At 46.1% G+C, this 12,213-nt stretch overlaps 1 protein-coding gene across 1 annotated transcript; it reads left to right on the forward strand.

Moving 5' to 3' along the window:
* Positions 1-1,901: 1,901 nt before the first annotated feature.
* On the forward strand, positions 1,902-11,871 carry LOC129336167 (endonuclease domain-containing 1 protein-like). Its single transcript, XM_054989203.1, has 3 exons — positions 1,902-1,942; positions 8,372-8,712; positions 10,909-11,871. Exons 2-3 carry the CDS (start codon positions 8,431-8,433, stop codon positions 11,464-11,466), a joined length of 840 nt encoding a protein of 279 aa, XP_054845178.1. The 5' UTR covers positions 1,902-1,942; positions 8,372-8,430; the 3' UTR covers positions 11,467-11,871.
* Positions 11,872-12,213: the final 342 nt, after the last annotated feature.

The following is a 12,213-nucleotide window of genomic DNA, read 5'->3' on the forward strand; positions in this document are numbered from 1 at the left end:
CACACACAGTCCTAGGAAGCTAGTCAGAAGTTGGAATAGAGTGAGGGAGGGCAAAGTATATCTACCTATCCTGAAGGGTAGCCCAGTCCACGGAAGAAGAGAGTACCTTCAAATGCCAGCATTCTCGGCCAGGAGAACAAGAGGCTTGAAATAACCCCAACGGAGCAGCACTTTGGATACAATAAGTGTGCATGATTTGAATGGGGCCAGGGCACTACTCTTATAGGGTAAAATGTGCCCTTAGGTGGGAGAGTCCACCTAGATGTTGGAACAAAGGTCCCAATGGTCAGTTCCTGGGAATAACAAAGGTTTGATTACCTTGATTGCTAGCTGCCAGGGTGTGTGAAAGAGAATGCGAACTCTCTCCTGGCACTGCACAAAAGGGGCAGTTTGTTAATGAAGTGCACCGGAGCTAAATTGATGAATTTAGTTGGGGGATGTACTTTCCCAGGAATTAATTATAAATGCTTATGAATGCCAGTTGGTTTTCTTCTCAATCATGGACAGGAGATCTCATCATGGAAGGAGGGAAAGGAATGTGTTAAGTGAGGTGACTCTGCGAGACCTTTGTTGCGCTGGATTCCTTTAGGGGCTGGGGAGACTGCAAAATGAATCACCGCTGGTCTCTCCGCATTTACATGTGGCATTCCATTCATGCCTGGGTCTCCTGAATGGGACTCAGCAACTGCTAGCTGGAATTCCCCTGGCTGCAATACAAACTGCCATTTTAATCCAGGGGCCTTGTGATTTCATATCACAGGTAGCCATATTAAATGGCTATTAAAGATGGCGGAGGCCAGGCCGATTGCTTACAAAGCCAGGCAGAGGTGTTACAAGAGAAGAGGCTTGAAAGTTCTCTGAAATGGAGTTCACATATCAAAACATTATTGTCCGCTTCTGCCATGGGGGCAGCAGTGCCCCTCCACACTCACTCACTCACTCACTCACTCACTCACTCACTCACTCACTCACTCACTCACTCACTCTCTCTCTCTCTCTCTCTCTCTCTCTCTCTCTCTCTCTCTCACACACACACACACACACACACACACACACACACCATCCACTGCCCTCTACCTGCTGGGGCAGCAGTACGCCTTTCACAGGCGCCAAGCGCCAGGGCTGCAGTAAGTCTGAGAAGTGCGGGCAGCTCATCCCTGGACAATTATAATGAAATGTACAAGCTTAGTATACAATATTGGTCTTCAAAGGACAGAGAATGATATATTTCTTTCCATTCTGAGAATTGTCTGTTCAGTTCCTCCCCTTTGCCTTGTGCTCTTCACCATTCCATTCAATACATATCAGGGTCCTTGCCCAGAATTCAAAAGTTTAATCAAAAGGTTTTGGTGAAGGAGTCACCAAAAATAAAAGGGATGGGGGGGGGGATGATGGTAGAACTGAATGCTTGTAAATATACAAACCAATTTAGGTCAATTGTTAAACTTCCTCCTCCTGGGGTATTTTTTATTGGGCTATTTTTTATTGTTCCACGGCAAACACATACGATTAACTGAAGGAGCAGCCAAAGGGTAATTGGCATTACTATGTCTACCAAGTGTTCCTTGGGTTCTGAATTGCCTGATAGGGGGCCTTAAGTAAACATTCTGATATCTCAGAAAACCAACAGAACTGCACAGGCCACTTAGAGGAGCAAAACTTGCCATTGCTCATAAATCATACAGGAGATAAATTCACATATACACCAGATGCTCCTTGGAAATGTGAAGCTCCTTCTCGGTGTCCTTCAGTAAATATTCTATAATCTCCACCACAGTTCCATGGAATTGCTCAGTACACCCAAATGAAACCATGACTACGTCCTCGCCCCATCAGTCAAATGGTATAAATGTTCCTCTAAGCTGTACTCCCAGTAGCATTTTACTTGCAGGTTTTTGAGGTAACAGCTTAGAATCAACTTGCCAACAGCTCACAGGGCACGGTAAGTCATTGATGACTAGATTTATGGTTTTAAAACTGAAATCTTATTTAATTGGCTTGGATCCGTACTGGTAGGATTGTCAACTCTGGGTTGGGAAATTCCTGGAGATTTGGGGTAAGAGCCTGGGGACGGAAGGGTAGAGCGATGAGAGAGACTTCAGCAAGAGTCCACCTACCAAAGCAGCCATTTCTTCCAGGGGAACAGATCTCTGTATCCAGGAGATCAGTTGTAATTCCAGGAGAGCTCCAGGCCTAACCTGGGGGTTGGCAACTCTACTTACAGGGCTAGTTCAAACAGCAATCTTGGATATGTGTAGGTGCCCATCACACAAGAACCAAGGAAGCTATTTTGAATGGTATGGCTGTGACTCAGTCATGAAATGTGCTTCAAATTTGGACTGTATAAACTTAGTGTGGCTTCCCCTGTAGTTTGCTGAGAATTCTCTGTTCAGATATCTCTAAACATCACTTGGTTTACTTCCACATAGAGATTTAGCTCTGCCTCACATACCAAGCTGCAGGAGGGATTTTGTGTATGGGGTAGGAAGGAACTTCTATGCAACATAGGCAAGCAATTGCCCACCCTCCCAACTTTCCCTTGCTTCACTATATTTCTTAGTAAACCTGTTTATATCTTTCCAGAAAGGCTATACTCAAAGCAGGTTTGGTTGCTATGTGGATGGGAAGGTGTGGATTTTGACACTTCCCCGCTCACATCAGTGCCATTTCCCCAGCTCTCCCGTTATGCCTACCATTTCTCCCCTCCAGCTGGGCAGTCCAGTCTTTTTGCTAGCTTATCAGTAGTTTGCTATAGCATCAGAACACTATAGCGATTGTTATATTGCTATTGCATCAGCGCACTATAGTGATTGCTATATTGCTATTGCATCAGCGCACTATAGTGATTGCTATATTGCTATCGCATCAGAACACTATAGCGATTGCTATATTGCTATAGCATCAGAGCACTATAGTCATTTACCTATAACCAACCCTGTAAAAAAGCCATGAAACATATTCCAGTGGTGGTGGGAAAAGAAGAATGTCCTCCCGTGTGGACATCTGTTGCATTCACAGCCTCAATGAATGCACAATGTTCCTCCATATGGAAACATCCTTACAGAACTACAGGTTCCTTGCAATCAGGAAATGAGTTTCCACGCATTTATTTTTATTTATTTGTTCTACTTCATTCATATCCCCCTAGGCCTCGAATAAGGATTCCCGCCAAGGAAAGGGGAGTCACTAGTCTTAATCAGGGGTCATTACATAGAAAAAGAGCTGGAGGCATTAGCGTAACTTATTAGCATATGCCACACCCCTTGATATCAAGTGTGTCATTAGCATAACTGATTTGCATATGCCACACCCCCTGACATCACCTATCCTGGCTGATTTGGACCCAATCCTGGCCATTCAGGACCAAAATTGGGCCCAAAATGGCAAAAAGGGGTTGAAAATGGCCACAAAAGGGCCCAGAATGGTCAGGATTGGGCTGCTGCTGAGTGGGAGAGTGATCCACCACCTGTCAGAGGCCCGATCCAGGCCGTTTTGGCTCCAATCCAGGCTGAAATGGGCCCAAAATGGCCGAGAGGTAGGTGAGCGGGGCAACCTGACATGTGACCTCTTTGAAGAACTGCCGGAACTGTGTTGCTGCACATTCCCCCTCGAAATGAGCCCTGGTCTTAATGAAGTAGAATTAGGGTTTTCTATTGGGCAACGTGTTTATTGGAGCGGGGTGCAAATAAGTGATGCTATATACTGAAGTTTTATGGCTCTTTGTCTCCTTTGCTTTCTCACTCTCTCTCACTAGCTTTTCTAGCAAGATGTAGTCATTGGTTGTTGTGGGTTTTCCGGGCTGTATTGCTGTGGTCTTGGCATTGTAGTTCCTGACGTTTCGCCAGTTGCTGTGGCTGGCATCTTCAGAGGTGTAGCACCAAAAGACAGAGATCTCTCAGTGTCACAGATCACGGCAATACAGCCCGAAAAACCCACAACAACCATCGTTCTCCGGCCGTGAAAGCCTTCGACAATACAAGATGTAGTCAGTTTAGCAATTTCTTATTTTCCTTCAATGTAACCTTTAGTAAATGTATCCTTTAGTAAAATATTCTTACAGAGCTACACTGGAGTGTGTGTCTGTTCTAATTAATTCCAATGCGTAATCTTTGCACCAACTCTGCTAATTTCTAACAGCATCGAATGATTTGGTGAATAGTGTAGGGTAACTGGGTCAGGGGAAGGGCAGCTGGGTGTAAACGAGATTAATTCAAGGTGAGACAATTGGTTCTTGGGAGACCCTTTGTCCTAAAATAACAACCTATCTCTTGAGTGCGGGGGGCGGGGGAGGTTGTTAGCTGGCAGCCGCTCTTCCCCACACTGTTCCAGATTTGTCTCTGGCTGGCATCCATTCTGAGTCACTTGGGGCCAGGCAGTGCATTACATTTATGATATTTCAGATGATAACCTGCCCTCAGAGAGAGGAGAGGGTCTCACTGCCAATAATTCCCCTCTTCAGGGCTTTTCTTCAGTGGGAACGTGGTGGAAAGGAGTTCTAGCACCTCTTGAAAATGGTCACATGGCCGGTGGCCCTGTCCCCTGATCTCCAGACTGAGGGGAGTTTAGATTGTCCTCTGCGCAGCGGTGTGGAGGGCAATCTAAACTCCCCTCTGTCTGGAGATCAGGGGACAGGGCCACCGGCCATGTGACCATTTTTGCCAAGGGCAATTTAAACTTTAAAAAAATCCCCCATTGTTCCAGCTGACCCAAAGTGCCATCATTGTGCGGTCCTGAGTTCCACCACCTCTTTTCCCAGAAAAAAAGCCCTGCCACTCTCCACAATGAAGGAAATACAACATGGGCCGTTTTCACATGCCTGCAAACCCTCTGGAAAATCGCACAAAATTCATGGCATGATGGTGTCTTCATACACCGATTTCCCATCATGATCCCGTTTAATGTCACGATGATGGCCAAAATCATGCCATTAAATGGGATCCTGATTGGAAATGCACTATGAAGACGCCATCGTGCTGTGGGTTTTGCACGATTTTCCGGAGGTTACAGGCATGTGAAAATGGCCTTAGTCGTATGACGAGAGCCAGTTTGGTATAGCGGTTAAGAACACGGGACTCTAATCTGGAGACCTGGGTTTGATTTCCCACTGCTCCACTTGAAGCCAGCTGGGTGACCTTGGGTCAGTCACAGCTCTCTCAGAGCTCTCTCAGCCCCACCCACCTCACAGGTCCAGAGGAGTTAGCCGTGTTAGTTTGTAGTAGCAAAATCAAAAAGAGTCCAGTAGCACCTTTAAGACTAACCAATTTTATTGTAGCATAAGCTTTCGAGAATCACGTTCTCTTCGTCAGATGCATGGAGGGCAGAAGGAAACTGGCTAAATATAGAGGAGGGGAGGGGGGGAAGGGGGGAAGGAGGAGAGGGGGGATGTCTCCATAGCAAAGGAGTTGTTTACATCCCCCCTCTCCTCCTTCCCCCCCTCTCCTCCTCTATATTTGGCCAGTTTCCTTCTGCCCTCCATGCATCTGACGAAGAGAACGTGATTCTCGAAAGCTTATGCTACAATAAAATTGTATGGCATGGTTAGTCTTAAAGGTGCTACTGGACTCTTTTTGATTTTGCCACCTCACAGGGTGATTATTGTGGGGATAATCATGACATACTTTGTAAACCACTCTGAGTGGGTGTTAAGTCATCCTGAAGGGTGGTATATAAATAGAATGTTGTTGTTGTTGTTGTTATTTTACTTAAATGGAGAGGCCACTAGGATGGAGGTCTCTGGACAGGAGAGAAGAGGAGGAGGGAGAGGCGGGGTAAGAAAAGAGGAATAGGGAAAGGGTCGTCAACTAAAGCAAGTTAACTACAGGCTTGTTTTTCCCTCATGGACTCTAAGAGGGCTGTAGCTAGCACTGAAGTGGGCTTCTTATCGTTCTGGGTCATGTCTACCCTAGTATTTCTAAGCTGGGCCCAGATCACTGGGTGATACTCATCCTATGCAGGTGGCTGGGTTGTGAGAGGACAGGGCTGCTCTGGAAAGTTTTTCACCTGATTGGGAGCTGAGGGCCGATTCTGATCGGGAACACCCGGGTTGTACTTTGGGGGTGGGCTCTTGATTGTCATGGCAACGGTGAGCAGGGCTGGAATCAGGACCATTGCACTGGTCCGTCCAGTTTCGGCTACCCTCTCTGTTGCCATTCTGCTCACGATTCTGCCCTGGCCTGCACAAGGCTGAGCAGATCAATTGCTTCTGTTGGTCCTATACTGGGAATGGGGCCTGCTATTGGCATACATTACTGTAATGATTTTAAGTAAATGGGTACATGTGTCTTTAAATGCTTGGTGTGATATAGGTGAAAACAAGTGGGGGTGAAAGAGAGGGATGAGTGAGGGATATGATTGGTTGATGACTGAGAGTGTGGGCGGAGTGAATGCAGTTTGAGACTTAGGGCCAAGCTACAAGTGACGAATGACACTTGAATGGCAAGTGTATTTCTCCCTGTTCACTTGCCCTCCACTCAATCCACTTGCTGTTCAAGTGTTATTTGTCACTTGTAGCTTGGCCCAAAGTTACAGCAGGGAATTCCCAGAACACACCAAATTGTGTTCTGAACCCTGGGTGGGCAAACTTTAGTGAACACATTTGCTAGGGCAGGCAAAACAAAGTATTTCTCAGAGCACAGAAGCAGCTTGTGGAACCCACCGCCACAGGACGCTGTGATGACCAGAAGATTAGACATCTTTAAAAGGGGGTTGGCCATTCATGGAGGACATGTCCACAGATGGATTCTAGCCATGGTGGCTAATGGGACCCTCCATTTTGAAAGGGAAGGCTCCTCTGAATATCAGTCGCTTAGGGTAGGTTTGTCTTAAGAGCTCCTGGAATTAGAACTGATCTCCAGGCTATGGAGATCAGTTCCCCTGTAGGAAATGACAGCTTTGGAGGGTGGATTCTTTGATGTTATACACTGTTGAGGTCCCTTCTTTCCCCAAACCCTGCCCTCCTCAGGCTGTACCCCAAAATTAACAGTTATTTCCCAACCTGGGGCAAATCCACACGCCCTTGGAGCATCCCGGCGTTGCGCTAAATGTTCGCTAAACACCTGGAAGTATAGCGTCTTTCTAGTGTGATTTCTGAAATCGCTATACTTCCAGGTGTTTAGCAAACATTTAGCGCAACGCCGGGATGCGCCAAGGGCGTGTGGATTTGCCCCTGGATTTGGCAACCATACCCTCTATTGTCACGTAGAATGTAACTGAAAAGGGCAGGGGGACCCATCTGGGTCCTTGTCACATCTTTGTAGTTCCACCTAGTACTAAGAGAAAAAGGTTACTGAGAGCCCTCCACTTGTGGAGCGCAAGTGGAGGGCAAGTGAACAGGGAGGAATACACGTGAGTCTGTTCACTTGCCAGGCAAGTGTAATTCATCACTTGTAGCTTGACTCTAAGAGAATAAGCATTTTCAGAGGAGAATTCGTTTCGGAATACGCGTTCTTACTCACCTGTTGGGAGAAGGACAACGTTTCCTTGCAGTCATTGTTTCCTTTGTTGCTTTTGAAAGAGAACCACCTTCAGAAGAAAATTACTGTGGATCTGGCACAGTCACCTGTTTTGAAGACTTATATTCATGTCAATTTTCATTGACCCAGAGGCTGGAATTATGTTACTCTGAGAGACACTTGCTAGCATCACGGTCGGATGTTTAATTCACTGTTGTTATGTATGATGGGTATTTGGTTAATCCTTATATTAATGATTGGTTAATTCCTATATAAATATTTTTGTACTGAATTACTGATTGGAACATTCTTCATACATGAATTTCCATTAATGGTTGTTCATTGGGGATTTCATTCCCTGGGAAGCCTTTTGGGTATTCTAGTATATTTTCCCTTTGGGAACACCTCTGTTGTCTTGTACTGGAAGGAAATGGAGGACAATGTAGTTTCATTTCACTCCTTGCTGATTCTGATGGCTTAACACCGGTAATAAAAATGGGTAATAAAAATGGGTTACTGGACAAGCCTTCCAGGAGGGAGCCAAAACAGGCAAGGATTTTTTTCCTAAAGAAAGTCTTAGATTCAGGAAAGGAACAGAAGAGGGTAGCCGCAACATTGATCAGAGGGAGGGGAAGGCTAGATTCCACCTCTTTCAGCTGCCTCTGAATTTCTCCTTGCAGATATTAGGAGGCAAGTGTGGAGACTTCTACTTGGTTAGAAAAGAAAAACAAAGAACCTAAGGAATCTGAAGTGTGCTAAAAGAGTTTGTGGAAGGTTAAATAGACTTCAACCCTTCCCAAGGGTGGTTAAAAGTCTTGTAGACAGCTCCCGTTTGTTTACACATGTCTCTGCTGGGATCCCTTCAAAGGTGTTCCTATTCCTTCCATTTCAGGTCTAATAACACGATATCTTCTTTGCAGGTGCAAAGTGCCTCCATCTACACCAGCCTTCGGTGTTCCGTGCATTCAACAGCTTCACAATGTTGCTGCCTCTCCTCTTCCTCATTTCTGCATCATTTCTCATTCCCGGGGACAGCGAGGTGGTGCAGAGCTTTAATAAATGCAGCGGCTTCTTCTTCAAGAAGAAGTTCCCTAGCGATGCTCTGAAGCCATTCAACCCAGCCCGGATTTGCCAGAGATACCAGAACAAGTATGTCTTTGCCACGATGTACGACAGGACCAAACGCATTCCAATATACTCTGCTTATATTTACAATCCCAGACCAGGAGAGAGAGCAGTAGACTGGATGATAGAGCCTCAGGTAAGAGGACTTCTCAAGTACTTGATCCGGGAACAGCAGGCCTCTTTGGTCTTTGATAATTTTCTGAAAGAGGCAGGGTCTTTGGGATTAAAATTCTGTCACCAGGACTGCTGAGATCTGGCATACAGCGCTTAATGTCTGTACATGGGAACCCAGCATAGCTAAAAAGGGGGGGGGGGACTGTAAGGCCAATGTGAAAGTGGTGGTCCAATTCCCCAGTCTTTCATTTTATTTTGGAAAATGCATACCTTGTCTTTCTTTTTGAATTATGTACCATTTTGTAGTACTACAAAGCAAAGAAACAAAACCAAGGGGCTTAATCAGTGTCAGAAACCAATTTCGTTAAACCTTTGTTAATTATTACTAGTCATGATGGATATCTACTCCCTCCAGTACCAGAGGCAGTTATATCAGTTGCTGGGGAGCACTGAGCGGGAGGATTGATTGATTGATTAGGCTTCTGCCCCGCCCTGCTTGGGGGCTTCCTAGAGGCCGCTGGTCAGTCACTGTGTGAACAGAATGCAGGACTAGATGGGCCTTTGCTCTGATCCAACTCAACTCTTCTTCTGTTCTTAAACATGGCACTGGTGTAGCTGGTGTGAGCAGTGAGCTAGGACGTTAGTGCCTAAAATCTCCCCTCAGCTCCAAAACCACAATGTGGAGTTAGCTTTTCTCTCAGCTGCCATATTGGAGGAATAATGCAGGCGACTTTAAGGGGTGTTATCAGGACTTCTGAGAACATAAGAAGAGCCCTGCTGGATCAAACCAGTGGTTCATCGAGTCCAGTATCTTGTTTCTCACAGTGGCCAACCAGTTGCCCTGGAGGGCTAAGACACAAGGCATGGAGGCCTAGGCCTTCCCCTGATGCTGCCTCATACCACTGTTATTTAGAGGTCTGTTGTAGACATGGGCATGAACAGAAAAAAACCCAAACATGTTGTTTGTTGTTCGTTGCCATCCATGAACAACAAACAACGAACACTGACGAACATGATCCTGTCACGAACATGTTCTTTGTTTGTTGTTCGTGGGGGCCAGCAGGCTCTCCTCCAGCCATCAAGATCCCTACTGCACCACTCCCAGAGACCCTACCTGAGCAGGCAGCAGGAAATGTACCAATAATAAATAAGAGCTTGGCCCCAGAGCCTGGCAGCAGCCCTGGAAGGGGTAGATCCCTATCCCACCACACACAAAGAAAATTCAAGCTCCAATGCACTCTCCCTGTCTCTCTCTCAAAATGCCAACAGCAACTGTCTCTTCCTCACTGTCTGCAAAACCAGAGCTGGGACCTCCCCTCCTCCCTGCTCTTTGCTTCCTTGTCACAAATTTGGAGCTCCACACTTGAAAGGAAGACCTGCCTATCAAGCTAAACTGGCTTAGGTTTCCAGGGTAACAGCAGGAGTTCAGACAGAGTTCAGACAATCCCTGCCTGAGTTGCCATAGGAATTGATTGAAGGTGCCAGACTGTCTGGCTTGACGAACAGCAACGAATGAGGCTTGCAGCGTTTAGAATGGGGCCTCACAAACAGCTTGTTCGCGAACAGCCGAACAGGCTGTTTGTGGGCTTTTTTTGTGTTCGTAATGCTGTTCATGCCCATGTCTAGTCTGTTGCCTGAGAGAGTAGCAATTGATGGACGTCTCCTCCATCAATCTGTTTAATGCCCGCTTCAAGACATCCATCATTGAGGGCATTTATATTCACCGGCAGTGGATTCCACAATTTAATAGCTCATTGGGTGAAGAAACATTTCCTTTCGCCCATCCTGAGCCTATTGCCCATCGGCTTCATTGTATATCCCCAAGTTCTAGTATTATACCCCATGCATAAGACTGTGTCAGTGAACAAAATAACTTCAAAAATGGTAATTGTTGTGACCAGCATTGTAGAAAAGGCCCAGCTCTGCTACACAGCTTACAGTGGTGACACAGCTTACAGACCTGAAAAACCACAACATCTTATAAAATATCTAGAAGGTTTTGAGTTGAACAACAACAATAAAAATGAACACGGTATTTTTCAGGGACTGAGGTGAGCCAAAGGAATGAAATACCTGAAGGGCCAGAGAGAGGAGGGGACAGTGTAGAGTTGGGAAGCAGAAGTTGGAGGACCTCGTTTTGGTGTGCAAGATTCAAATCTGGGGGGTGGGGGTGGCCTCTATCCTGAGATAAATTAGCACTTTTTCTCCTGATTTTCAGCTTGCAGATAGAAGATACCGTACAAACATGGAAGATGAGCGAGAGACAACCATTCCAGTGGCAGAGATTAAAGCAAGCCAGGCCACGTTCAATGACTACGCAGGTGTTCCTTACCCTCTAGACAAAGGCCACTTGAACCCCGTGGTCCATCAAGCCGATGATGTCAGCAAAGCCGCCACGTTCACTTTGACTAACATTGTGCCGCAGTTCAGCAGACTCAACCAAAGGTCATGGGCGGAATATGAAACGCAAACAATGGCGACGAAGAAGAATCAGTTTGGATGCAATAAAATCTACGTCATCACTGGAGTGGTACCTGGGGATACTTTCATCGCAGGAGGCCGGGTCAATTACCCCAGTCACGTCTGGTCTGCCGCCTGCTGTGAGATTGATAAAAACAGAAGGAAGTCCTGGGGGGTCATTGCAGACAACAACTGGGATATACCGCCTGGCGTGATACCTCCAGTCACAGAGCGCACACTGCGGCAGCTGGAGCAGGACCTCGAAAGGCTGTTTAAAAAGAAGAGAGTGGACCTTTTTAGCAGTTCTTGTTACTAGGCCAAAAGCTGCAAATCGGCTTTCCCATCACTGAGTTTTCTGCTGAGAGTTGACCGTGGTATGCTAGTGAGAGAAATGAGGCCTGCTGAAGCAACAATACCTCCGTCATCTCTGCTCATGTATTCTGCAGGGCCTTTTTACTGTCTGCCCCACTGGCAATGCTGTTCCTATCATGCCACTTTCCACTCTTAAAAATGATGTGACCTTTCTCCAGCCTGTGTAGCCTGAGAGAGAAGGACGGGGAAGCTTTTTCAAGCTAACTACTGCTTTCACGACATATATTTGTTGATTTGCATAAATTACAGCTATCTTACAGCACTTGGAAAAATCCTCTTTCTAATATGCTATCCAAGACCACACAAACCTGGCAACCATGCCATGCCTTGTGATCCAATCTAAATGCTGGAACAGCAGAATTTGAGTCCGGTGGCACCTTAGAACTCAACAAGATATTCAGGTTATACGCTTTTGCGAGTCAAAGCTCCTTTCTTCAGTAGGGAGCTCTGACTCTCGAAAGCTGAAACCCTGAAAATCTTGTTGGTCTCTAAAGTGCCACCAGACTCCAATCCTGCTGTTCTACTGCAGACCAACTTGGCCACCTACTGGAAACAATCTAAATGTTACCTAATTTCTGAGGCTGGCTGGGTTCCAGATGTCCCCTCTTTCTTCTTTTACTCATGAGCCATCTCAAGTGAGATTCTCAAGAGGTGCCATAAAAACCACCTCAATAAATCAAGAAACAGGTAT

This window comes from Eublepharis macularius, chromosome 9, assembly GCF_028583425.1.
Source record: "Eublepharis macularius isolate TG4126 chromosome 9, MPM_Emac_v1.0, whole genome shotgun sequence".
In the NCBI taxonomy this organism is placed as follows: Eukaryota; Metazoa; Chordata; class Lepidosauria; order Squamata; family Eublepharidae; genus Eublepharis; species Eublepharis macularius.

Excerpts from the sequence above, each read along its gene's own strand:
- LOC129336167 (XM_054989203.1), top strand. The coding sequence starts at position 8,431 with ATGTTGCTGCCTCTCCTCTTCCTCATTTCTGCATCATTTCTCATTCCC. Across the intron at positions 8,713-10,908 it reads ACTGGATGATAGAGCCTCAG|CTTGCAGATAGAAGATACCG; the intron begins GTAAGAGGACTT and ends CCTGATTTTCAG.